We start from the raw sequence: 24,734 nt of genomic DNA on the forward strand, positions 1-24,734 counted from the left end.
GGCTGACGACAACTCCGACGACCTGCCTCGGCTTTCTTGGGCTGCCTGGCCTGCTCCGACTGCTGTCTGCGAGAACTTCGTCCACATATCCGTCGACCTTCGTCTCCAACCTCGTTGCCGGTCCCCGCCATGGCCGACTCCGTCCCCGCGGCCCTTCGCCAGGCCGACATCAATATCTGGAAATGCGCCACCAAAGGCGCCCAGCTGCGCACTGTCAAGCCGATCATGGCGTATTGGTGTACGTCGACTCGGTACTCGTGAGGACTGGCCGTATGTCTGACCCTCGCAGGCGAGTACTGGGCTGTCAACCAGATCCTAGCCAAGGGGCTGCACACGACCAACCAAGAGATCCTCGAGTATACAAAGACCCTTATGGATGACCTGGAAAAGGTGCGGATACTTCATTGTTCTGGGGTTTTCAGTTACAACCACACTGACCGTCCACCTCAGACGAAGTCCGAGTATGCGAACGAGGCCGCTATCGCCGACGACGCCGCAGCCCAAGCCTACGTTGAGCAGTTTGCCCAGGAAACACTCGATCGAGCGGAGCGCGTTATCAGGGCAAACCGGGTGACTCAGTATGCTTGACTGCGTATCTCCATGCGTGTTCCTGTCAGCACTAACATGAACTAGGCAAACCGCCACCACCTTTGATGCCGCCGCAACCTTTTTCCACGTCGCCAACGTTTGGGGCCCCATCGACCAGGAGACGCAGCAAAAGATCAAGTACGCAAAATGGAACGCGGCGCGGATAATAAAGTCGATCAAAGAAGGGAAGGACCCCAACGAGTCAAATCCGAAGAGAGAGGAGATCCCGCCCGTCGAGCAGCCAGTCCCGGACGCGCCGGGCGCCGCGGCGCCAAATGCCCCCGACACAGCCGCAAAGAGGCCGAGACCCGTGACAGTCGAGGAAGTTCCGGATGCCGACCTTCTCAGGGACGCAGCTGGTGTCTCGTTGCCTCACAGCCCCACGGCCCCCTCTCCCCTCTCCGATGCCGGTCCCCAACTTCCTGGTGTTCCCTCCCACCTGACCCAGCCATCGCAATCCGACGTGTTCGCTCCTGCTCCCTCGATATCGCCCGTTTCTGATCATGCCGCACATCCTCCTCCTCCGCCGCCGCCAGAACTGCCTGGGCCGCCGACAGGGTTGGCAGCCCCCCAACCAGCCAGCCTAAACCCACCACCCACAGCGCCTGCACCATGGTCTCAGCCCCCGCCTCCTGCGAGCCCAACCCACAGCGCCGCCAGCTTCTATCGCCAACCTCCTACTCCTCCATCGGTGCCACCGTCCAACTTCTCCACCAGTCCGCCGGCGGCGCCAGCATTCTCTGCTAGTCCCCCAACTGTACCGGCGATACCACCGCCCATCCCTCCCAATAATCCCTATTTCCCTTCAGCTGTGTCGCCGCAGAACCTGGCGACGCCATCAGCGCACCTCCCTTCCGCGCCTCCGCCGGCGGCCGCGCCCGTCCCCGCTCCGGCCCCGGTCGGTTACTCGGCTCCACCACCTGCTCCGCCTCCGCAACCTTCAAGATTTACAACGGACGAGGCGAATATGGTGCAAGCGCAGAAGCATGCAAAATGGGCTATTTCTGCGTTAAATTTTGAGGATGTGCCGACGGCGGTTAGGGAGTTGAGGAAGGCGTTGGAGTTGCTTGGGGGGTTGTGATGAGGAATGAATGAGCAGAGGAGTGGATGGATGAGTAGATGTAGATACGAGTAATGATGAACGGTATCAATGAATCATTGAGGGGATCTACTTTATTACGAGTTATGTTTCTGGGTACTGTCTTTGCCGGGTCTGCACATTGTTGATGTTATCATCCTGTATGGGTGTTGTTGATGTTGGTTGCTGGGGCACATAATGCCACTGAATCCACAACCCAGAGTAAACAAATCTCTGTGGTCAACGCACGAGGCCGAGCATGACCCAGAATATCGAAGACACTTTCGTGAATCCCAAAATACATTGTTTCCAGTGATTAAATTCACGTTCCAATTCATTATGTGAGCAGGTCGTTAGCAGTGTGAATGAGACGAAATGAAGAGTTACATGTGGTCAAGGGCAAACAGCGTGAACCACAGTCACACTTAACTCCTCCACTGAGCTTCAAATACTTCCTGAGACAGTAAACTCCAAAAAGAACCTTCGAAGATTAAAGGCCCAAACTTTATACCCCAGGAGGAAGCAGAAAACGTTGACGTGACATCGTCATGGACCTGGTCGGTGTGAGAATTAGAGACCCGTTCGGTGTCCACGAGGAGTAAACAACCAAGCGATGTAATGACTTGGTGCTAGCAACCGTGAGCGCATTGACATGAGGAGGGTAGAGGAGATCGAATCCGTGATTTCTGTTTCCAGGCAGGGTTTGGGGTTCTCCTCGGTCACCCGGAGTCGGAGGGGTCAGGCCTCAACACCGAGGATCGCAGGAAGGAGGGCTCCCGTGCTTTCCTGAATTTCTTTGAACCTAAACCTAAAGCTCAGGTCCTGTATCGGAGGACTTCCGGGTTGTTGCCTAAGCCCTGAAGTTTTTCCGACCTAGAGGGTAGAAGCCGACTCTCGAGGTTTTTCCGAGACGCGTTCCTCCTGGTTCTTCTTCCTCTCTCACTGCCAAATTACTTCCATCTCCTCAAACCTTTCCACTCACTACCACCTCGGTGATCACCATTCATATCCTTCCTTCAGCCCTCCATTCATTCAACAAGTTCACAACTGACAACACCGTTGTTTCTATCACCGGCGACAATGTTGTCGCTCCTCCCCGCCCTGTTCCTCATGGGCGGGGTCGGTGGCCACATGGTCATGAACACGCCGACCCCGTTCAACCTTGACACCGAACCTTTCCTTCAGGTCAATCCTCTGAATGGCATCAAAAATCCCTACCCATGCCAGAACAAGTTCAGCTTTGCCGAGCGTACTCCTGTCGTTGCTGGCACCACGACCCTTGTCAATTTCACCGGTGGTGCCCAACATGGCGGTGGCTCGTGCCAGTTCAGCATCACCTACGATGAGCCCGTCAACGGTGGTGACTGGAACAAGTCGGCTCGCTTCATGACCATCTACACCATCATCGGTGGTTGCCCGGCAATCTTCACGGATGAGACTCAGAACCTTCCTGCCATCGCGGCAGACAAGAACATGCGTCAGGACAGCAATCATTGTAGCAATGACTCGGGTCTCGACTGCATTCGTCAGTTCATGATTCCCATTCCGAAGTTGTAAGTGAACTCTCTTGCCGACTTCATGATTGAGACTCATGACTAACACACTCAAGCCTCAAGAACGGCCCGGCTACCTTCGCCTGGACTTGGTTCAACAAGATCGGTAACAAGGAGATTTACATGTAAGATGTCGCGGAACCAGAACTCCATCACAATACCATGCTGACCAGCCGGGACTTGCAGGAACTGCGCACCTGTCTACATCACCGGTGGTACAGAGAATGAGAAGCAGATGGCTGATCTGCCCGACATCTTTATCGCCAACTACCATGATGACCCGGACGTTCCCAACTGCGACACAGGCACCAATCTCGAGGCCGTCGTACTCAACATCCCTAACCCCGGGCGTTACGGTCGTGTCCTTCAGAATCCCACGGATCCCTCCATCAAGCCAGCCAATTACTGCCCCCAGATCCCGGCTGCTTCGTTGATTCCAACGTTCGAGCCTGATCCGATTGTCGCGGAACGTGATGCTGCCGGGGAGACCAACATCCCCACCGACGGGCCTGTCTTCACGCCTACTTGCACCGGCCACGCCCCTCCGATGCCCACTTTCACTGGGATCATCACCACGGTGATGGAGAATGTTACTCTTACTCCTATCTTCACGGGCACCATTGGGCCTGACGTCAACGAGGCTGCTGTGACTTGCACCAAGTCGCAGAGCTCGGAGACCACCGTTGATCTTGAGTTCACCGGCAGGCCTAGGGACTTTTACCACAACGATGGTCACGGTGATCATTCTTCGACGACCGTCACACCCATTATTGTCGTGAGCAGCCTTCCTTTTGGCGAGGACCCGAACACAACTACGACGGGTAGTCCTGAGATCACCCCTCCCCCAGCCAGCACGAGCGCGCCTGTTCTCTTTACGCTCACGACCTTTCCCCTTGGCCATCCGCCAGTCAGCCATGGGCCTCGCAATGTTGCCTACAAGTGCGATTACAACGGCCAGATCATCTGCTACAGTGAGACGGTCTACGGCGAGTGCACTTGGGGTGTGGCTGCCGCCGGGCCTGTGCCGAAGGGCTTCAAGTGCAAGGACGGGAGGCTCAAGCCTCAGGACGATGATAATGTCCGCCGCGCAGATGCTGATTTTGAGGGCAATGATCGTACAGTTCACGACATGCCTGCTGAGGACGATCCGAACAACAAGGACAAGAAGAAGCCCAAGCCACCTGTTCCGTCACCCAGCCCCAGGAATCCCTTCAATGGCAACGAGAAGCGCGCCGAGGGCGATCCGAACAACAAGGATAAGAAGAAGCCCAAGCCGCCCGTCCCGTTGCCCAGCCCCAGGAACCCCCGGGACATCAGCCTCGGCCGCAACCGCTTCCTGCCGAACGGCACCACCACTACTACTGCCGCGTGGGCGCACCCCGTCCCGACAGGATATCCCTACAACCCGCCCCGCGGCGATGCCGTTCCTTGCATTTTCCAGGGCGAGCTGATCTGCTTCAACTCCACAGCCGTCGGTCACTGCAACAACGGCTGGGCGGTGCCCCATATCCTGCCTGAGGACAGCCTTTGCTTCCGCGGGAGGATTATTCCCAAGCCCAAGGACCAGGTGAACGGGTTCGAGCCCAAGAATCCCGGTCCTGGCTTTACCAGCAAGGCGAAGCGTCAAAGCTGCTGGACCTGTACCCAGCCAACTATAGTTGCGGTTGCTGACCCCCAGCCCACGGACCAGGAGGATGGGTTCAAACTTGAGAATGCTGGCCCTAGCTTTATCACCAAGGTGAAAGGTCAGAACTGCACCATGCCGACCATCGCCGCTGTGGCTGAGCCTCAGGACCAGGTGGCTTAAGGTGTTTGGCAGAATATCTAGATAGAGAGGCGCACTCTGCATCCTGCGGAGTTGCGCAAGGCATCTCGGGGAGTGGATTTTAAGAGGATGTGGGTTGAAGATTCCCATTTTCCTGTGTATCATAGATCATGTTCATGGCAATGCGAGGCGTTCAGAGCAAAAAGGTGGGAGGTTTTAGACGGGCAGATACAGGACTGAAGCAATTCACGGTGTTTTACCCACAAACCACCTGTTCTGGCGATCAAGTCGTGCAACGTAGAGACGAGCCCAAGTACCCGTAGTCCGTGTTGATCTCTTGGCCTCGATTTCAACACCACTGACTTTGTCCATTCCCATCAGAAACGATGTGGTGTGGCACAAGGCGGCATAATAAGTGAGAAACGCACATTCGGGTGGATGTGAGTAGCCGCCAGTGCTCTGGACGGAATGGCAACAGTGGATCTTACACTATGCAACTCATAAGACGGCATGGTATTTGGATGTGAGAGTCGTATCATCATGGACATGCATGCTCGCATGTTCAATTTGTATTTGTGGCTGCACCGACGCACCATCCCACCGGAACGCCTAGTCATACAAGGTCCCGTCCGGCAAGAGAATGCCGAGTAGGTAGGTAATTACCCCCAAAGACAATGCCTCAAAGCTCCTCCTCCACCTCCATCTCATCCCCATTCAACTGCCCATTCGTCTCCGACGTGTCCTTCTTGGCCATGGTAGCTTCCTTGTCGATCATCTGCCTCGTGACAGCAACAATATTGTCCTCGATGAGCTGTTGCCCGACATCCTCCAAGTGCTTCTTGGGATCCAGTTTTCCGACGTAGCGGGTCTTGAGCTGCTCCTTAGTGAGCTCTGTCTCCTCCTTGACCCTCTTCTCGTAGCCCTCGGCCAGGCTGACGAGACGCTGGAGCCGCTCCTTGGTGCGCTGTGCCTCGGTCCGGAAGTCCTCCATCTGCAGGGCATCGGTCCATGGGTGCTTGTGCAGGTTCATCAACATATTCTCCTCCAGCGCCGTCTTGCGGTAGTTGATGCCGATCGAGTAGTAGTGGCGGTTCAAGCCGTGGATGAGGGCTTGGATGGATGGCTTGTTGAGGTGGCCGACGTTGGAGGTGGTCTGACGGGGCTCCTGGCCCATCATCAGAGACTGAGGGTTGATGAGGCGGAAGGCATCGATGACGACCTTTCCTTTGACGGACTGTATCGGGTCGACGACGACGGCGACGGCGCGGGGGGTGAGTTGCTCGAAGCTTTGTTGGGTGTTGATATCGACCGAAGAAAGCCAGCAACCGAAACCGGGATGCGAATGGTACCAACCGACGACGGACTCGGGCCTGCCCGTTTGCCGCAGCATGTCCATCATTTTCATCTGGAAGACCGGGTCGACGGCCTCGACGCTGACGCCCGTTCCGCTCTGAGGCATGGCGAACACGTCCACCACGCGAACGGTGAAATCGTCGACGAACTCGCCCAGCATGAGACCCATGACTTCCATCGGAACACCGGCGCGACCATGCCTGAGCATCTTGAGGAGGGCGAGGGATGAGATGTGAACGGTCTCGGAGTTGTCGATGAGGCTGGTGTTATCCTGGACGTATATCCATTAGTATGACGGCTTCCCAGAGCGTATGTAGGCCGTAAGTCTTACAGCCCCGGCGGCAGGACCGCCCAAGTTCATGCCGCCGCCCAACAGACGGCTGAATCGATCCATGGCTGGTGGTTGTCGGGTTCGAGGGTCGGAGACGAGGGGTGTGGGGGATGGTGGAAAGGGAGATTGGGATGTAGTGGGGGATTAGCCAGGTCAATGGAGCTGAGTCTCGGGGTATGTTGTTGGAGAGGATGAAAAGAAGAAGAAATCCCGAAGACTCTGTGGTGTTGTGGAAGTGTAGATGGTGGTTGTGTGTTGTCGATGTGTTGATGTTGGAGCTTCGGGCTGTCTTGGTGCTGCTGGATCGCGCCGCCGAGCTTGGCTGCACCGACACTTGACTGACGAAATCATTGGCAGCCTGCTGCGGCTGCTGTGGCGGCCATGGATGACTAAGCAAGACTTCCCAACTCAGGCGGGAACCTGGAAGCTGTGCTTGGCCCCACTCTCCCTAGCCCCACATATGGTGCCCCACATCTGAGCCCCACATTTCCTTTTTGCCCACAAAACTCCCGCCTGAACTTTGCTAAACCTCCGAAGTTTTCCCGAACAAACCACCGTGCGCAAGACTGTGCCAACACCATCGCGCACGGACCTACACGGATCGTCTGAACTCATTGACCAATCGGCGTGCCGCTCGCGATAAGATAACCAACGATGTCTGATCAACAGCGGCGCGAGGTGCAGCCTCGCTTCTCATCCAATTCCACTCTTTCATCGATTTCAACGCCAGACGTGGAAGACTCCCAAGTTCCCGACTCCCCACCTGGCCATTCTTCCATCGTCGATTCTTCCCATTCTGACTCGGACGGCGACTCCGTTTCCGATCCCGACACCAATCCTCCTGTCATTCGCAGCAGTGGCCTTTGGCCCAGGGCCGATCCCTTCAACCGTCGTCCAGCTCGTGGCCACTCCAACCAGAACCTCGACGAAGACATTGACGAAGACAACGAAGAAGAGGTCGAGGCCGACTCTGACAACTCTTCCGAGGCTTCCGATAACAACTCTGAGAACTCTCAGCCGGCTTCTAGCCACAGCCACATCAACACTTCTTCGTCGGTCGTCGATCACAATCCTCTCCTGCCAGTTGACGACATGCCTCGCGTCACCGATCCCACCATGACGACCGATCCGTCGGGCGTGCAGCGCTCGCGTCCTCTGTACACGACCTTTGACCCTGTCAGGAAACGGGTCGCCTACTTCTACGACTCGGACATTGGCAACTATGCCTACGTTACCGGCCATCCCATGAAGCCGCATCGCATTCGGCTTGCGCACAGTTTGGTCATGAATTACAACGTGTATAAGTTCCTCGAAATCTACGTAAGTTTTATTGCCGTGTTCACCGGATTTTCGGATTCGTTTGCTGACACAATTCCCACAGCGAGCGAAGCCCGCCGTCACATCTGAGATGACGCAATTCCACACCGACGAGTACATCGAGTTTCTTCAGAAGGTCACGCCCGACAACATGGACTCCTTTATGAGAGAGCAGGGCAAGTACAACGTCGGTGATGATTGCCCCGTCTTTGACGGTCTCTTCGAGTTCTGCGGTATCAGCGCTGGCGGCAGCATGGAGGGCGCTGCCCGCCTCAATCGCGAAAAGTGCGACATCGCCATCAACTGGGCTGGTGGTCTTCACCACGCCAAAAAGAGCGAGGCCAGCGGCTTCTGCTATGTCAACGATATCGTCCTTGCCATCCTCGAGCTGCTGCGCTTCAAGAAGCGTGTGCTCTACATTGACATCGACGTCCATCACGGCGACGGCGTTGAGGAGGCATTCTACACGACCGACCGCGTCATGACCGTGTCGTTCCACAAGTACGGCGAGTACTTCCCTGGCACCGGCGAGCTTCGCGACATCGGCATCGGCCAGGGAAAGTACTATGCGGTCAACTTCCCTCTGCGCGACGGTATCGACGACTGGACGTACAAGACCATCTTCGAGCCCACCATTGCCGCCGTCATGCAATACTACCAACCTGAAGCCGTTGTCCTCCAGTGCGGTGGTGACAGTTTGTCTGGCGATCGTCTTGGCTGCTTCAACCTCAGCATGCGCGGCCACGCTAACTGCGTGAACTACGTCCGCAGCTTCAATCTCCCGACTCTTGTCCTTGGAGGTGGTGGATATACCATGCGCAACGTTGCCCGCACCTGGGCTTACGAGACTGGCCGCCTGGTCGGTGTCGAGATGGACCGTGTTCTTCCGTACAATGAGTACTACGAGGTGAGTTTCCCCCCCTCCCTCTTGTTCCCGGTGTCCACCGCTAACAGTCTGTGCACAGTATTACGGTCCTGATTATGAGCTCGACGTCCGCGCCTCCAACATGGAGAACGCCAACAGCCAGGAATATCTCGAGAAGATCAAGAACCAGGTCATCGAGAACCTGAAGAAGACGGCCCACGTTCCCTCGGTCCAAATGCAGGATGTCCCCCGCCAAAGCCTCGGCACGACCGACGAGCAGGAAGCCGAGGAGGATGATCGTGACGAGGACATGAACAAAGATGTCCGCGTCACGCAGCGTCAGTGGGAGAAGCGCGTGGCACGCGAGGACGAGTTCGAGGAGTCAGACGACGAAGATCTGGCTCGCCAAAACGGCATCTTCCGCCCTGGCGGCGCCTCGCGCCAGGAGACGTCCTTCCGCCAGAAGGACACCGAGGCCATGGACGTCGATGGCGGCGACGTCCCTGCCGCCAAGCCCGCCACCCTCGACGCCGACGTCGAGGCCGCCCTCGAGGAGGTCCTCGAGGAAGTTGCCCGCGATGAGGGCAAGGAGGACAAGGAGGCCGCCGCCTCCGCCTCCGAGAAGCCTGCCGCTGCCCCTGCGGCGAAGGTCGACGTCGACGGCGACGTCGACATGGCGGAGGCTGGCCCCGCCGCCGAGGAGGCGCCCGCTGACGGTGCCAACACCACCTCCATCAAAAAGGAGGAAGTGGAGGGCATCGTCGCGGCCCCTGAGGCTGCCCCCAAGAGCCCCGCCGCCGCTGCCGAGGATGCCGCCGCCAAGGCGGATGCTGCGGCCGCCCCCGCCGAAGAGGCTAAGGGGCCTGCCGCCGCCGAGGGCTCCGAGCCCAAGGCTTAAACGTCCCGGCCGGTGAAGTTGTTTTTTGCTTTTTTTCTTTGCTGCATATACACATTAATGTGTTTGCACATGGGATCGGGGAATGGCATGGGCGTTTGGAAGATGGGAGGGGGGCACAAGGGCCTGTTTTATGTTGAGCATTTCGTTGCCCGGGAAAAAATGGCTGGCGTTCAACGGGGGGATATATATCCTGATGGGTGGATGCGGAGATTTTTTTTTTCGTTTTGTTGTTGTTTCTGGCGCGGGTCAGGCGCAGTTTTCCTTGCCGTTTAGTTTCCTTTCGTGGATCTGAGGCACGTATCTGGCCTCCTCTTCCCCAGCGTTTGGCTGGGTGTGATCTTCCTGAGAGGACATCATGGTAATAGGAACTGGTGATACCCGTCGCCGTCTGAGTAGATACCCCGAATTAATTGGGTTTCGGAAATGGGTGTGCTGTTCAGAGGTGACTCGTGATTGTTAACGATGCCCGTGTTGATGATTCATGCCCGTGATGGTTGAGACTGTGGTAAAGATTGATACTTATGATCTCAACTGGATGTAGACGTGGTTGAAATCAAGGTGACTAGCGTCTCGCGGCGATTGGTCTTAATATCATTAAGTCTACGCTACAGTAAGTCTACTTTGTCAACTTTCGAGACCGCTTGTGTCCAAAACAAATATTTGTCTATGTCCCTTGCGCCAGACCCAAACGCCTCATGCACAAACCAAGCATGACGTCGTTTCCATCAAAATCCCCTTAACCACCGTTTTCATCGACCCCAAAGTCCATTTTTCATCTGAACTTTCCCCCGACATCGTAACATCCCATAAACATCATGACAAACCCGCCTCGATCCAATAACACAAACATCCATCCCGGGTTGTTCCTGGGTCCCTCAGCCGGCACGCTCATGACATATCAGTACAACGCCCGCGTGGAGTCCATGCCTCGTAGATATCTCAAAAGCTAAACAGCCCACTCCTCCTCTTTCCAAACGGATACACCAACAACGCGCTCAACGACAGCCCCACCGAGATGTTAATGGCCACCTGCACGACGCTAAACAGCACCGTAAAGGCCGACGCGCTGAGCTGCTGCGGCTCTCCCGCCCCTCCTCCCTTCATCGTAGTCCCAGCGCCCGTCAAGTTCCCCGCAACCACCGTCCCGTCGGCTAGGATCGTCTCGTTGCGCACAATGTGGTCGGCGCTCGTCACCCCGCTGAGCAGGGACCCGCTGGCGGCTAGCCCGGAGGGGACTTGCACGAAGATGGCCGGGAGCATGGCGGCGGCGGCGAGGCCGTAGCCGACGCGTCGGCGGGTGCGGGTCATGAGGGTTGATGCGGCGCTGGGGCGGTGGGGGGATGAAGGGTCGTTGTTGACGTTGCTGACGTTGCTGGAGGTGGGAGCGGCGGTGCCCAGTTCCGGGTCGGGTTCTTTATTGTGGTGAGTGAAGGAGAGGGATTCGGAGGAGCCGGCTGCCGTGGGGAAGGTGGAGGTGTCGTAGTAGGGAGGGGAGTCGCTGTTGTAGGATGGTGGACGGCGGAAGCCGGGAAGGTGGCGCACGCGAGGCAGGATGCGGGATTCCCAGAGGTCGAGGAAGAAGTTTTCGGCGTAGCGGCCGAGGCGGGAGTACAGGTTGGCGAGGACGCCGATAGTAAGCGCGCCGAGAGAGCTGGAAATGATGCCGTTGCCTTTAAAGTAGCGTCCGGAGAAGCTGCTGACGCAATATGCCGCGAGGGAAATGAAGATTTGGACTGGACGAGAGAAGGTTAGTCTGAGTGCTGGTAGCTTGGATAGAGGACGCAGGAAACGCACCTGGAGTCTGCTTCCACTTGGACTGGAAGACGAGGCAAAGTGAAAGCGTGAAAGGCAGGACGAATAACAGGTAATAGTCCTGCGGCGGCCGCTGGGTATACCAGCTGTCGCCGACCTTGCAATGGATGTCGCTGACGGCGTTCTTGTCCATGTATCCGTAGATAACGGACCCAATGGTGAATCCGTAGCCCAGAAAGAGGGTGTAGATGAGCGCGTAGACCATTCGGACGGACCCGGAGATCATCTTATGACTCTGGAGCTCCAAACTGGCGCAGAGGACCATGTACCCAGGCAGGATCAGAGCGATGGACGCCTGCGCCAGTGCTGAGAAGCAGAACAGATTACCCCCCTGCAGAGATCCGAACACGCGTGCCAGGAATGACGTCGCGACCGCAGCGGTAATCTCAAACACATTGGCATAGAGCTCGTTGGACGGCGAAATGTAGAGCTGCAAGAACCCCACCAGACAGCCAAGTAAGAAGCAGATGGGCATGTCGATGTAGCGTCCCTCGAAACCAAAGGGTGCCACTGTCGCGGACGCGCATCCATAGAGGAGAATGCGCAGCCAAACGGGGAACTTTGGCTTCCGCGAAGTGAGCTCGTTGAGGCGAGCCGTTGCCTCGTCGACTCCTATCCGGTCATGCACCACCTCTTTGTAGATGTTGTGGACGTCTCGTAACCGGCCAAAATCCAGGCCCTGACTCGCTCGGACAATCTTGACCTCGGTTGTATGTGTATTGCTGTCGTCGAACGAAATGATCATGATATCTGGGAGGTAGAGGAACTGGCCCTCGATACCAAGGGCGCGGGCTGACATCCTCATATATGCTTCGAGGCGGTGAGTGGGCGCGCCGAATGTGATGAGGGCTTTGCAGAGTTTGATGAGGAAGGTGTGGCGGTTCAGGATGTCGGCGATATGGACCTTGATGCGATATTCCTCGGCGGCCTTCTTTCTGCCCCTTAACCCCTTCTTCGACCGGCCTCCCTCCTTGACTTTCTCCGAGACGGCTTCGGCAATATCCTTCGTTGACCCTGGAGCGGCAAACACAAGGGACGACTCCATAAGCCCAGCCAGCGTGCTGGACGACTGGCCTCTGCGTCCACGGAGGATGTCTGGTCTTGGGGTGCTCGATCTCGACATGGGCGGAGTGTTTGCAGGCGTGCTGACGGCGCTGGACACGCCGGACGGCGCACCGTTCTTGGCCTCGGCGCTGTACAAGCGGAGGAGCGTGCCCAGGATCCCGCCCTTGTACTTCTCCGGACGTGGAACATATTCCAAGTCATGCTCCAAGGGGGTCTGGGTTCCGGATCTGGTTGGGGAGAAGGACTGGGCTGAGAGATTCCTCTGGTGGTGGTGGTTGTGGCTATGTTTTCTGACCAACTCCTCTGCCACAGCCTGAGAGTTCTTTGCTGGCCTTGAGGGGATGTCGTCGCGGAATGCATGTTCTTGGGATTCAGAAGAATCTCCGAGCAAATCGTCATTCTCCCTTTCAGCGTCAAACGAATTTCTCCTGGACACGGGCATAGACGAGGTTCCCACATCGTAGGCCAGACGATCGGCGCGGTACTTCGCCTCCACCTCGGACTGGTGCGGGGACAGGTCGAACTCGGCCGGAGTTGACAGAGCGCTCGACTTCCTCAGCACAGGGCGCGGGCGACTCGGCACCGGACTGTGCTGGCCTTGCTGTTCGCGCTCAAAGTACTGGGTTACCGCTTGGACGAGCTCGGAGTCGTCGATGGATGGTCGCCTGACGGGGCGGACTTGAGGAGAGTTGTGATATGGCGACGTCCTGTAGGAGAAGTAATCCGGACCCCCAATATCACTCAGCTCGCTGGGAGGAGATCTCGAGTGATGGCCCGGTTCGTCTTCGTCGGGATCAACATCACCGACGAAGCCAACACGCTTCTTCTCCTTGCCCTTGGAGTGCTGCTCGCCCTCAACAGTCTCTTGGGCTGGGTGCTGCGGGTGGTCCGGGATAGAGAGGTCAGGGGCGACCGGCTCTCCCGGTTTCGGTGGCGAGGCCATTGTGCAGGAGACCCTCCGGGGCTCAATGAACCGTATAAAGTCAAGAGGCCGCAGAGGCTCAAGACGAGATGTTGATGAGGTTGTGGACTGGTCGCAGCTCGCAAGATGTAGCGTCCCGTGTAAAGCTAAGGAGTTCGGAGAGACAAAGACCCAGAGAGGTTAATGGCGGGCCGAATCAAAGTCTTGTGAAACAAGTATCACGGAGGGACGGGACGGGACGGCACGGGAAGGGGATGATGGGAAAGGTATGCCGGTCAAAGACAGATACATTCAGGACCAAGTCCTCGAGAAGGACGAAGGGGAGCCATGGGCTCTTTGTTTCGCCGCTGGACATTGGTGGGGACTATGCGTATCACGATGAGGTTTCTTTGGCGAAGGTGAAAGTATGGCTGCGGCGGATATCCTTGGAAAAGTCAGGTCCAGGCCGATGGCCGTTGGATGTCAGTCGGCCCTACAGGGCTCGTAACGGCCGGAGCCCGTGCAATCTTCGCCACCAGAGCAGTGGGACTGGCGAGTGCCGGGTTTCAAAGTGTCGATGCCAGCCAGCCGGAAGAGCACGTTGAGGCTCTGCCGGCTCCACGTGCGGGTCGGCAACGTCATGATGGGTCTCGGCAGTACTAAGTAGACACAACAGTACCAAGCCAAGAAGGGAGAAAAGGAAACAAAATAGTGGATTGGACCAGTCTACCGGATCTCGCCTACGGGATAACACAGAAAAAGAAAAACATCAGCAAAGATACGAAGAGGCGGTGGAAGAGTGTGAGTCATTTTGCTGGGGGAAATGGCGAGAGCGATGGCGAGAGATAACATGCCGCCCTGCGATATCGCTAGTTTTTTTGGTGGTGAGGGTGAAAGGGGCCGAAGCATGGGGAGGTGGGATTGTGGCGGCGGAGAGTGGGCTGAGGGTTAGGGTTATGGCAGAGGGGAGTCTCAGATTCATGAGGATCCAGAACCCACTCCTCAATTCACACAGGTCTTCACCGCCGCAACTCAGGCCATCCCACTGTGAGGCTGACACATTCTCAGATGACAAAACTTTCATGAGAAAATTTTTTGTTCTGTTGGTATTTGGCACAAACTATCATGCCATATGCAAAAGCCAGAAACCCGCCCAGTGCAACCTTTTTGCCAGACCCAAACCCCCAACCCAAAAAATAAATACAAGAAACAGACAAGATGGGAAGAGAAAAAAAAAAAAAAGGTCGGGAAGAATCAGCAAGCATCACCTGCTCAATGCCTGACGTGATGTTCGCCAGGCGTCAAGAAGTCCATCCCTTATCCAAAAAGAAGCCCAGGTACCTGATCCTGAAGTGTCCTCCCATCCATCCCCATCCTCGGTCCCAACCCAGGTTAATAACCCACACCAAACAAAGTCCTTGCGGCGATATTAATTAACCACCCTCTAGCATCTCTATCAAAACAATATGTGCGGACTTTAGTCATGGGAAATGGCGACAAAGTTGTTGTTGTCGAAGCGCTCGGCTGAGCAGAGCGTCCTGCCCTTCTCGTCCTGGAGGTGGACCATGGCCGCGCCGTCGACGCCGATCCGCTTGCCGCTGTTGGTACGCGCCCCGACGTTGACGAACCAGACGTCGTTGAACTTGGCGAACGGCACCTGCTTCTCCGACTCGTAGAAGTCTTCGACGATCCACTCGGCGTCCACCCGGCACAGCTTGGGGCCGTTGTTGATGTGCAGCGTCACCGACGTGCCCCGGTCAATGTTGGTGATGATACTGCTCCAGTCGGGTCAGCATCTATCGGTTCATCACGCCAGAGGATACTACACTTACACTATCGCGTTCGTCGGGCTCGACGCCGTAATGTCCACCTGGATCCACTCGCCCGGCTTGACCCGGAGCCCATCAATGCTGAAGGCCGCCTCCGGATACCACTCCCACCACGCCGAAGCGCTCTGCCCGCCGTTGGAGTTGACCTGCATCGGACAGTCAGTCTGTCGGTTCATCATTGATGAGTGAGACACCACAGCAAAGACTACTCACCACCGTCGTCACTCCCGCCTGCAGCAGCGTCGTGTTGCACTCGGCGCCGTCAATGCCAATCCACGCCGCGGCGAACTGCGGCGGCGGGTTTCCTGGCCGCAGGCGCAAATCCGGCACCTGGAAGTAGCCCGAGACATTCTTGATCGCGTCGGCCTTGTCGGACGTGTGTTGTGAAGCGCCGCACCAGTTGGAGCTGTAGCTGATCAAGTCCCGGGCCTCTGGCTGCTGCTCTGCTTGCCCAGTCCGTCCGCCACGGTGCGCCCCTCGCCTCCGATGCCGAATTGGAGGGATCGGCTTGAAGTCCAACTTCGACGCATCCACCTCCTTGCCGTCCTGCTTCACGGTCGCCACGAAACTGAGCTCCGCCGTCACCGTCGACACCGCCAATGAGGCGAGAAGAAGCGCGCGCCCGAACCACCTCATTTTTGCTGATATTGAATTTAAGAGATTGCCGCTGTGCTTGTCGTCGTCGTAGTTGTTGTTATGTTGAAGGTGAATAAACGAATGTGGTGTTTGTCAATGACTCAGGGGTTGGTGAGATGTCGTCGCGATCCGTCTGGCTTGGCGACACGTATGCTTGTTGGCGTCAGTTCGTCGTTGTCATTGACTCCCGTCACCCAAGAAATCCAAGAAGTTGATGGTGGAGTGTAGCATCGAGAGATGGCATGCGGGAAGGACGACGGGGAGTGAGGGCTAGAAATGAGAATGCCAGTCGACGACTCCTTGTTTTCCATCCCAGAAAAAACAAAACCCACAGCTGAGGTGGATGGACCTGGGAACCCGGGCGTCTGGTGGCCGGATCGCATAAAAAACCTTCCTAATCCATCATCGTTCTGGGCGTAGCTACGTTACTACACTGCGTCGACCCGCAGGCGATCCTGATCCATCCCATCAAGGGGGTTCCATCACACCACTCTCATCAACCACCACTTCTCTTCCCCCAATTGGGAGAGAAGAGAAAAGCCCGCTGCTTGCCTTGGGGCCTTGGGTCGCTCTCGTCAGTGCGCGCCCAGCGATCCAGGTTTTCACCCTTCAATAGTTCCAGGATCTTCGTGGGGCTAGCGACCTTGAGCGTTGCATCCATACTACCCCGCGACCCCCTTTCCGGGGGTAACGGAGCCTTGGTACAAGCTCCAGTTGGCCCGCAGTTTATAAAAATAGCTCTGTGCAATTCCGGCCACGACGGCCCTCTCGTCTCGTCTCGGCCTCGGCAGACCCGTGGTTCCCCTTTTCAGCAGAGGGATGTGGTGTGCATGTTCTCTTTCGAAAACACAGAAGCCTTCTCACTCTCGCGATCCAAAGCATGACATTACATGTCCACACATGCACACCTCGCTCCCTTCCACTTGCAGCACGCCACGGCCCCTCGATGGCCTCTGCTCTGCTTGGCTTTCGGGACGAGGCCACAAACACGGTCCACCGCAATCTTTGTAAGGCCTAGCTAGTGTCGCAAGCCGTACCTGGTGACAGGAGGCAGCTGAGCAGCAAGCAAGTCTCCCCGCATGTTCGTTTGTTCGTTCGCTTGGGTCCTCTGGCCACTGTCATCTCCCCGTCACGTTGACCTGGACGAATGGGCACGCACCCCCGGGCCCCCAGATTCATGCGGGACAAGCAAGCGAACAAAGACCTCAAACTTTCGGGTCCCGGCTGCGCCCAGCCTCGCTGTCTCGGGTCGTCCCTTGCAGCAGCACGGCCACCCAGTCAAACCCTGCGGCATATCACTGGGAAATTAGGGAAGTCCCGTCTTGGGCGTGGCTTGACAGCTCCGAAAATATATTGTTTGATGATTTTGATGTTGTTGAGGCTCTGCGGCCCCCTCGGTTGCTATGAGTCGTACACACACGCTGGGTTTACAGCGCACTACATGCGTGGTGGTGGCACGACAACAAGAATCCCGAAGTGTGGCTCGGTTAAGCTTAACTGATGCTTAAGTGATCGAATCCGGAAATATTCCCCCCTGCATCTAGGGTGAGACATCACGAACAAGGGACGAATACACTAGAGGACATGTCAAGGTTCGACCAACAAGAAGACAGAATGAGGCCCTGACTCAGGCCTCGTGGATTTGCTTTGGGGAAAGCTGTCATGTTCTTTTGCGTCGACTAGCAGGTCCTCTACCACACCACATTTGCGCTCAAGAGGGAAGCTCGAATCGGGTGCCCAAGACTCTGTCTGACGGGACCAGACAGTAAGGAGTCGCGTGTACCATGGTTCGGTCCCGTGCTCACAGCACAAAACATCTGTCTGCCGCAAACAGTCAACGTCTACCACAGCACTTGGCTGACTTGCCGCTGCTTTTGCTTGATCGTTCGGTATCCCAGCCCTCGGACTGGACAACCTGGACCTAAGATAATGCCTGGAATTTCCGCTCAGCAGCAGGTGGCTTGCCCGTCAACCTGATCTGTCATTTCTTTCACATGTTGTTCTGACGCCTGACGCACGGGTCAACGGGCGGGCATGAAAAGGAGACCCAGACACCCCTGCCAAGCTGCGTCTTTTCTTAGAAATCGGCCTGCTACCCGCCTTGTTCGCCACGATGAAGGGATAGGACGAAAACAGGCTAGCTGACGTTAACAGACGGCCTTAGTTCCCGAGAGGGTATAGAACAGCCATCCCACTAGATTAGGTAAAAGTCCAGGCTGAGAACTCGGTCCACCACAGAGCACACCACCCACCAACCATCACCAATATATCAAGAGCCTGTCACGACGGTAGGACGTTAGGCTACCTATTGGGCTTATCGTCCTTCCTGCACGTCATGCTTCTCGCATGGGGTGGCGTGGTCTAGAAGTAGCCGTTATCCCCGGAGATTGCACGGACTTGAGAGAGTGGCGTTCGCCTTCGATGTAGGAACACACATCTGGTGAAAGTGCCTCAAGGGATGGGTGCCTATGAACTGGAGACAGGTCCAACAGGATGGGGCCGGGATGAAGTGTGAAAAGTCCGACGGAGTCTCCAAGTGTTCGATGGAGACCCAACGTCTTCTTCTTCGATCTGTGGTTCCTCGGGCCGAAGACGTTCCTGTCATATCCTGTGGTGCTGGCATGCTCTCTCCTCTCTGGCTCCCATTCCCCTGTCCCGAAGCTCCCCTCCCACGCCCTCTCGCTGCTCTTGCTCGATGAGAACAAACCCTGGTCACCCACCACGAGCTGGCTGGGCCCGATGCCCGTGGTCGAAAGAGACCGAAGGGGGAAGAGCTGAGAGAGCATTTCAGGAGTCTCGCTTGCTCACGCACATCAGGCCAGCCGAGTTCAGCTTGACATTCACAACCGGTATGAGAGGGTTGAAAATCCCTTTTCCGCCCTCTTTCTCCCGAACATCTGGATCTGGACATGATGTCGAGGGACAAGACGAGAGGCATACCAAAACCAGATCGCGAGAGATGCTCGCTCATGCTCGCTTGCCTCCTGCAGCTTCCCGGTGAACCAACCCAGGGAATTCAAACCGAATGGGCCAGGGCAGAACAGGACAGGACAGAATGATATGGGGCCCCCTCCTTCCACACCATCCTCGTCAGGCAACGCACAAGTTGAGGCCCACCCATCCCATTATCCATCACTGACGGAGAACTCTCGTGTCGTGACCGGCCGGACGGACCCATGATTGGAATCCGCCTGGTTCAGTGAGCCCTAGCACGCAATAGTAGGCACGTAGCGGAATGATCCCCCTCGTCCGTTCTGTCCATCGGTGATGCTGCTCCGCTTCCTTCCACGCTGGTCGTGGGGTTCGGTTCTGTAGGACGTCAACAAACCCGGGTCAAGGTGGTTCATCGCGCGCGACCCTTGGTCTCGCTTCCCTTGGATCTGCTCTCGGTGATGTGGTGTTTTCTATCTCACCTTCCTGATTCTCTTTTCATAGATCTTCGTCCTCGATGTCAATGCTCCAGAATTAGATACACGCGGGTGGGTCACACTTTGGGGTGTCTGAACCTCCTCTGGATGATGGATCTGATGACGGGCGACTCAGAATGAACACGAGATATCTCCATTGAGCCTAAGGTCCAAGAAAAGGAAAGCTTACTAAGGCGTACGAGCCCCTTGGACTAAGAATGGCGATTTGTACCACAGGGTGGGCGTTGTGCGTCAATGAACCTTGCTGGTGAGGGTATAACCCTAGGATGTCTTCAGATCGCTGGAGTACTAGGAAGGTTTTCCTAAAATACTGGAACACAACCTCCAGCTGGTCCAGCAGGAAGTGTTGTTTTTTGATCCCGAGATGAAACTCGCTTCCTCCTTCGTTCCAGTGATTGACCCCTGAACATGCTCTTCCTCACATATATGCTGCTAATAGATTCCGCCAGCGCGGTGAGATACGATACGAGAAGAGACGACAAGAGGCATTGATGCTCGGGGATTGACCCAGCGAGTGGCCGCACCAGGCGGCTATTGCTATAATTATCCTGAACCATCCTTGCCGGGTCAATCAACACTTGGAGCCGATCTGTCAGGTTGGGTTCATTGACGATGTAGTCGGTCCGCTAGCCTCCCCCGAACGTGTGTCAGTTCGGGTTTACCAGAGTTTCCATACTTGTGCTTGAATTGGGGTTGTGAACCCGCCAAAGAGTGGAAGGATAGGCAACGAACGAAGCAAATCCTGATGATGTTGATAGAGACCGCGTTCATGAGCTCGCACATGCCCTCCGCGAGGCAGCCAGCTAGTCTGTCATGCTTAATACCGGTTCTCAACCCACCGTGTGACATGGAGAACAATGAACTTTGAATGTCTCAAAACCCCGTCACAGTGTTGACGAAATTGTGTCCGTTATGTGAGCCCAGGGGTAATGGGGAACAATGTCGACTCACGCTTGAATCCCGCTTGGGAGTCTCTCCGTGTCTACCCGATGGCAATGCCACTGGCGTGTTCATGTATTCCAGACATCTCGGTAGTACCGTATTGTTCATCTGCCTGGCTGGGCTGACAGAGTGCTGTTTGCTTGCTGAAGATACCGGGATAACCACATAGAACTTGCGGCTTTGGAGGTAACGGCGCTTCCAAGATCCGGTATGCTTTGTTGAGTGCTTCGACGCGTCAAGGACGTCTCCACGCGGTGACGATATAGTGTTCAGGAAGACACAAGAGGCTTTGTTCATTTGAGCCCCAGTAATTGTCTATGAGAAGCTCGGGCCTATCCACGAGAATCCTAGCATATTTGGTAGTGTCTCCATGTGTGTTCAAGCCTCACACTGGACTTTCTCCCTTCATAGGTTGATCAAACGCTTCTGATTCTACCGTGGCACAATGTGATTCCAGCTGGCATGAGAAAACCGGTCACGAAGTCGAGGGAAACTGATTACTGATGGGTTCACAGTAAGGAGCGTACCATCAATATGGCAACAAACCCTGGATTACGAAGGTAATTTCTTCCAGTCGTTGAAATGTCTGCTCTTAAACTCCTTATCATCTTCTCTTGGCCGTTTACGTGCATTTTATCTCGTATTTCTGGAAGGGTGTGCCTGTGTGTGGTGAGCAAGCCCCCCCTGACCACCTCAACACCAAAGTATGAACAGTCTCCCTAAGATATGCCAACCTTCTGTTTCGTGTTTATCCCACATAGACCAGTTTCCCTAGGACTCAGGGGCTTAAAGCTCATCTCAAATGCCCTTGCCAAGGGAAGACGACGAAATATATACCCGTGACTGTGGTCTTGGCTGACGGACCAACTCTCCTCCGAGCGGGCGGGGTATCGCATTTGATGTCTTTCTTTTCAGCACAACGGTCTCCAAAGGCATTTTGGTAGCACTGTATAGCATAAGGTAGTTCTCCTGTAGCGTCAAAAGCTCTGAGATTAAAGAATGAATTTAAGAGGGTGTTGGGGTGTTGGACATTGAGGTATGTGCCTATGGACTTGGCGGCACTGAGTCCGCCTGGGCATGTAGATCCAAGGCGCTCTTCGTCCTCAGCAGCTAGAGTAAGGTTACCGTATTGGCAAGGCAGATTTCTTGGATCGGACCCAACAAACTGGATCAAGGCACTGCCGCATAGATAACAGCCGTCCCCGATCAGGGACCAGATCTTGAGGCTCTGCTCAACTGCTATTGCGTAATATCACGTGCTTCCATCACCAACAACGACGCTTCGTCAATGTTCTACAACAACAGCGATTGACACAGGATGGACCCCTGCAGGGTCAAGCTAACTTCGGTTTGGTTGATATATTAGTGGCTGGCTCCACGGGATGGCTTCGCCCTTTTCCTTGTTCTCCCACATCTTGAGATATAGCTGAGTTTATGGCAATGGCAACGTGTCGAACTTAAAGTGTGGTGCTAGACTCAGATGCGAACGAAGAAAAAAAGAGGCAGGAGCAGAGCTCCCAGCCAGCACAGAGGAGGATATCTCCACGACCTCCTTTGTCTGGCAGCGTCTGGAAGCTGCAGGCAGGCGTGGAAGGGAATCCTCCGGAACGAAAATCTGACCCCAAACGCTGTGGCAGCTGTGCCCAGTTGACGCCTGTATCAGTTGACTTGAATACCACTTGATTCCTCTGGTGAAACCGAATCCTCGGCTCCCGGGACCAGTTGTTTACCTTGCTTCTTCGTCGGCAAAGATACTAGAACGATAGCAACGCAGGCAGCCAAGAGTTTAGAGAATATGATGTCAACGGCGGTTGGGAACCGTATGTGCACGATTCCTTCACTAAGAGGCCCAAACGGGAGGAATGGAGGGAAAACAAACACATTCATCACAAGGGGGCACAAATTGTAGAAGAAAAGGAGGAAATTGAAGGTGTATTCTTGAAGCAAAGATATGCTGATGCCCAGCCCCTGACTTTTATCTTGACCAGCCTGCTCAGGTCCAAACACATCAACACCCCATCCTCAACGAATACCTTGAAGAAAAGTCAAAAGGATACAAAACACCCCTTATCCAATCCAAGTTCTTTCCTCCACACTCCCAATTACCTCCAGGAACTCCATCCCCCATGTCCCAATTCCCATCGAATCTTGTCGTTGTCGAAGCCGCTTAGCAGCTGGTGACCTTGAAGCTCTTGAGGTCGCGGCTGGCAGCCTTCTTCCAGTCAGGGCAGGAGTAGCCGACCTGGTTGGCGCAGTTGGAGTCGGAGTAGAGGCGGATGCAGCACGAGGAGAAGGTGGAGCGGTCCCAGGAGAAGGTCTTGCCGGCCTTGTGGTTGATCTTAGTGCAGCCCTTGTTGCCCTGGCCGTCGCGGACACCGCCAGAGAAGGTGAAGGTCCAGCCGGCCTGAGCGGCGGTGGCGAGGGAGAGGATGGCGAGGAACTTCATTTTGATGGTTGGTTGGTGGTGGTTGCTCGAGAGCGTTAAAGTTGTTGTGGTTTGCTGGAGGCTGGTTTGAGGGCTGGTGTAGTTGTGATGATGGCTTGTTGAGCTTGTTGATGCTGGTGAAGAGATGTCCTGATCGATGGCGAGTCGAGACCTCTTTATACTTGATTGTGGCACCTCAACCGTCACCTCAACGGTCACTCCTCACGTCGATGACGCGGCACGATTGTCCCACCGAGCTGACGGCTGGCAATATCATGATGGTGAGACCATGAGGTCGTACCCGTCGACACGGCATAGCATGTTAGATTTGGGTTTCCTATTCCGGCCTCCAAAGGTCCTCCGAATGCCCAATTCTCAACCGACAGGCACGAGGAAGACTCTGGATTGACCGGTTATGTCCAGGAAAAGCAGGGAAACATCCAAGCGACTCGAGCATTCGGTGTGGTGATTACCCGACTGGTGGAGACTTTGGAGATTACGTCACAGTATTCTCACTACTTCACAGTATCCTCGCTGAGCCTTTGCTGTAGAAGTTGAGTAATGTTTATTTCTTAGCTTCTAAATGGGGAGACTCTCGGCGAAGCACATGCAGCGGAGGGACCTACGGAGTATCAACCTCGGAATGGCAATGATTTCGCCCCCAACGAAGCTCTGTGAAGCAAACCACGCATCTGACTGGTGCGCAGTGAGAGCCGGTGGTGATACAGTCTTCCTCAACTGTTATTCTTCCATATGGATGACAACATCCACTCTGACAATGACCCTAGTTCAATATCGTTCACCGAAATGGCGGAGGAATCTAGTCCGACTCTGCAGTAAATGCCGTCTGTTTGACATGTCAGCGTCCCAGGGACGCGGGCACTCTGAAGAAATCAACAGGGGCATAAACGGTGGCTCAGGTCTCGGATGCAACCTGATAGAGAAACCCATTACTTGATACTCGGAGTCCATCGTTACTTTGGGGACCCACGTCTTATGTCCGGGCCAACAAGATCTCTTTCAACGCCTCGCTTCTTCTCGCTTCAGCAAACATGGTACTCAGCGTCTTACTTCACAGTACAAAGTCAAAAATAAGCACTAGAGGATGGAAACTCCACAAGGCTGAGTGGAACAATGTGATGGGTATTTTGAGGATGTCCATCAATGCCATCCAGCCTGAGCCACGGTCAGACCTCAGCCAGCTTGAAGGTTCTCAAAGGCCATGAAAGATTCATGGTAGAAGTCGAGCAAGCGTTTCGCAGTTGACCGAGCGACGGCTCCGCCGTTGGATGCACGCGCAGAGACAGTTGCGGCGCCATCTTGTCCGGGATTATTCTCTGCAGACAGCCGCCCTTCATGGAGGAACAGCCGTAGCCTCGGCATGACCCGGGCCACTCCGGCGCCTGAATCTTCGTTTGGGACTTGTTGAGAGATTAATTGGCCCTGGAAGTATCCCCGATGTTTTGACCGACCCAATACCAGATCCGAACTGCGTTCTCGCAAACAAGTTCTTCACACCGCTGTTGATCCAACGATCCAGTTTCGATCTTGTCGGAATTATACCACCACAGTCTGTACGGCAAAGGGCGCGGCGACGGTTCCTGTACGACGTTGCTCTCCAGTTAGGCAAAAGAGCCGTTTTGGATGTTCTAGAACGTGCACAACCTTGGCATAACGGCCCGAAGAGTCTGGGGATGTAGACTGAGGTGGCCGTGAATGCGCTCACACTGTCCGCCTCGTCAAGATGGTTCGAATGGTTGACGAAAGGTTTAGAATGTGAAGTCATGAAGAATGTGAGCCAAGGCAACGTTCCTGGCTTGGGTGTGCTGCGAGACATTGTTTATCCCCGCATTTTAATTATCTCCCATATTAATTGGCTGGATTACCCGGTGGCGAAGCGATGCCCAGTCAAAAGAGTGGGCATAGTACCATGCGGGCGGGAGATTTC

General features: G+C 55.4%; 10 protein-coding genes across 10 annotated transcripts; 4 read left to right on the forward strand and 6 right to left on the reverse strand.

Moving 5' to 3' along the window:
• Positions 1-129: 129 nt before the first annotated feature.
• On the forward strand, positions 130-1,669 carry VTJ04DRAFT_1320 (uncharacterized protein; the record flags this gene model as incomplete). Its single annotated transcript, XM_069358995.1, has 4 exons — positions 130-238; positions 290-390; positions 451-578; positions 634-1,669. 4 exons carry the CDS (start codon positions 130-132, stop codon positions 1,667-1,669), a joined length of 1,374 nt encoding a protein of 457 aa, XP_069223928.1.
• Positions 1,670-2,746: 1,077 nt separating this feature from the next.
• VTJ04DRAFT_1321 (uncharacterized protein) lies at positions 2,747-5,026 on the forward strand (the record flags this gene model as incomplete). The annotated part of the gene is made up of 3 exons (XM_069358996.1): positions 2,747-3,219; positions 3,276-3,344; positions 3,406-5,026. 3 exons carry the CDS (start codon positions 2,747-2,749, stop codon positions 5,024-5,026), a joined length of 2,163 nt encoding a protein of 720 aa, XP_069223929.1.
• Positions 5,027-5,663: 637 nt separating this feature from the next.
• On the reverse strand, positions 5,664-6,731 carry VTJ04DRAFT_1322 (uncharacterized protein; the record flags this gene model as incomplete). The annotated part of the gene is made up of 2 exons (XM_069358997.1): positions 5,664-6,608; positions 6,669-6,731. 2 exons carry the CDS (start codon positions 6,729-6,731, stop codon positions 5,664-5,666), a joined length of 1,008 nt encoding a protein of 335 aa, XP_069223930.1.
• Positions 6,732-7,322: 591 nt separating this feature from the next.
• VTJ04DRAFT_1323 (uncharacterized protein) lies at positions 7,323-9,748 on the forward strand (the record flags this gene model as incomplete). The annotated part of the gene is made up of 3 exons (XM_069358998.1): positions 7,323-7,988; positions 8,050-8,892; positions 8,951-9,748. 3 exons carry the CDS (start codon positions 7,323-7,325, stop codon positions 9,746-9,748), a joined length of 2,307 nt encoding a protein of 768 aa, XP_069223931.1.
• Positions 9,749-10,687: 939 nt separating this feature from the next.
• Positions 10,688-13,568, reverse strand: VTJ04DRAFT_1324 (uncharacterized protein; the record flags this gene model as incomplete). The annotated part of the gene is made up of 2 exons (XM_069358999.1): positions 10,688-11,481; positions 11,543-13,568. The coding sequence occupies 2 exons, from the start codon at positions 13,566-13,568 to the stop codon at positions 10,688-10,690; spliced, it is 2,820 nt and encodes a 939-aa protein (XP_069223932.1).
• Positions 13,569-14,744: 1,176 nt separating this feature from the next.
• VTJ04DRAFT_1325 (uncharacterized protein) lies at positions 14,745-14,963 on the forward strand (the record flags this gene model as incomplete). Its single annotated transcript, XM_069359000.1, has 1 exon — positions 14,745-14,963. The coding sequence occupies one exon, from the start codon at positions 14,745-14,747 to the stop codon at positions 14,961-14,963; it is 219 nt and encodes a 72-aa protein (XP_069223933.1).
• Positions 14,964-15,003: 40 nt separating this feature from the next.
• Positions 15,004-15,991, reverse strand: VTJ04DRAFT_1326 (uncharacterized protein; the record flags this gene model as incomplete). The annotated part of the gene is made up of 3 exons (XM_069359001.1): positions 15,004-15,301; positions 15,359-15,501; positions 15,569-15,991. The coding sequence occupies 3 exons, from the start codon at positions 15,989-15,991 to the stop codon at positions 15,004-15,006; spliced, it is 864 nt and encodes a 287-aa protein (XP_069223934.1).
• Positions 15,992-16,092: 101 nt separating this feature from the next.
• VTJ04DRAFT_1327 (uncharacterized protein) lies at positions 16,093-16,302 on the reverse strand (the record flags this gene model as incomplete). Its single annotated transcript, XM_069359002.1, has 1 exon — positions 16,093-16,302. One exon carries the CDS (start codon positions 16,300-16,302, stop codon positions 16,093-16,095), a length of 210 nt encoding a protein of 69 aa, XP_069223935.1.
• Positions 16,303-18,324: 2,022 nt separating this feature from the next.
• VTJ04DRAFT_1328 (uncharacterized protein) lies at positions 18,325-18,777 on the reverse strand (the record flags this gene model as incomplete). The annotated part of the gene is made up of 1 exon (XM_069359003.1): positions 18,325-18,777. The coding sequence occupies one exon, from the start codon at positions 18,775-18,777 to the stop codon at positions 18,325-18,327; it is 453 nt and encodes a 150-aa protein (XP_069223936.1).
• Positions 18,778-22,528: 3,751 nt separating this feature from the next.
• Positions 22,529-22,807, reverse strand: VTJ04DRAFT_1329 (uncharacterized protein; the record flags this gene model as incomplete). Its single annotated transcript, XM_069359004.1, has 1 exon — positions 22,529-22,807. One exon carries the CDS (start codon positions 22,805-22,807, stop codon positions 22,529-22,531), a length of 279 nt encoding a protein of 92 aa, XP_069223937.1.
• Positions 22,808-24,734: the final 1,927 nt, after the last annotated feature.

The sequence above is a fragment of the Mycothermus thermophilus genome (genome assembly GCF_041956435.1).
Source record: "Mycothermus thermophilus strain CBS 625.91 unplaced genomic scaffold VTJ04scaffold_1, whole genome shotgun sequence".
NCBI classification, from domain to species: Eukaryota; Fungi; Ascomycota; class Sordariomycetes; order Sordariales; family Chaetomiaceae; genus Mycothermus; species Mycothermus thermophilus.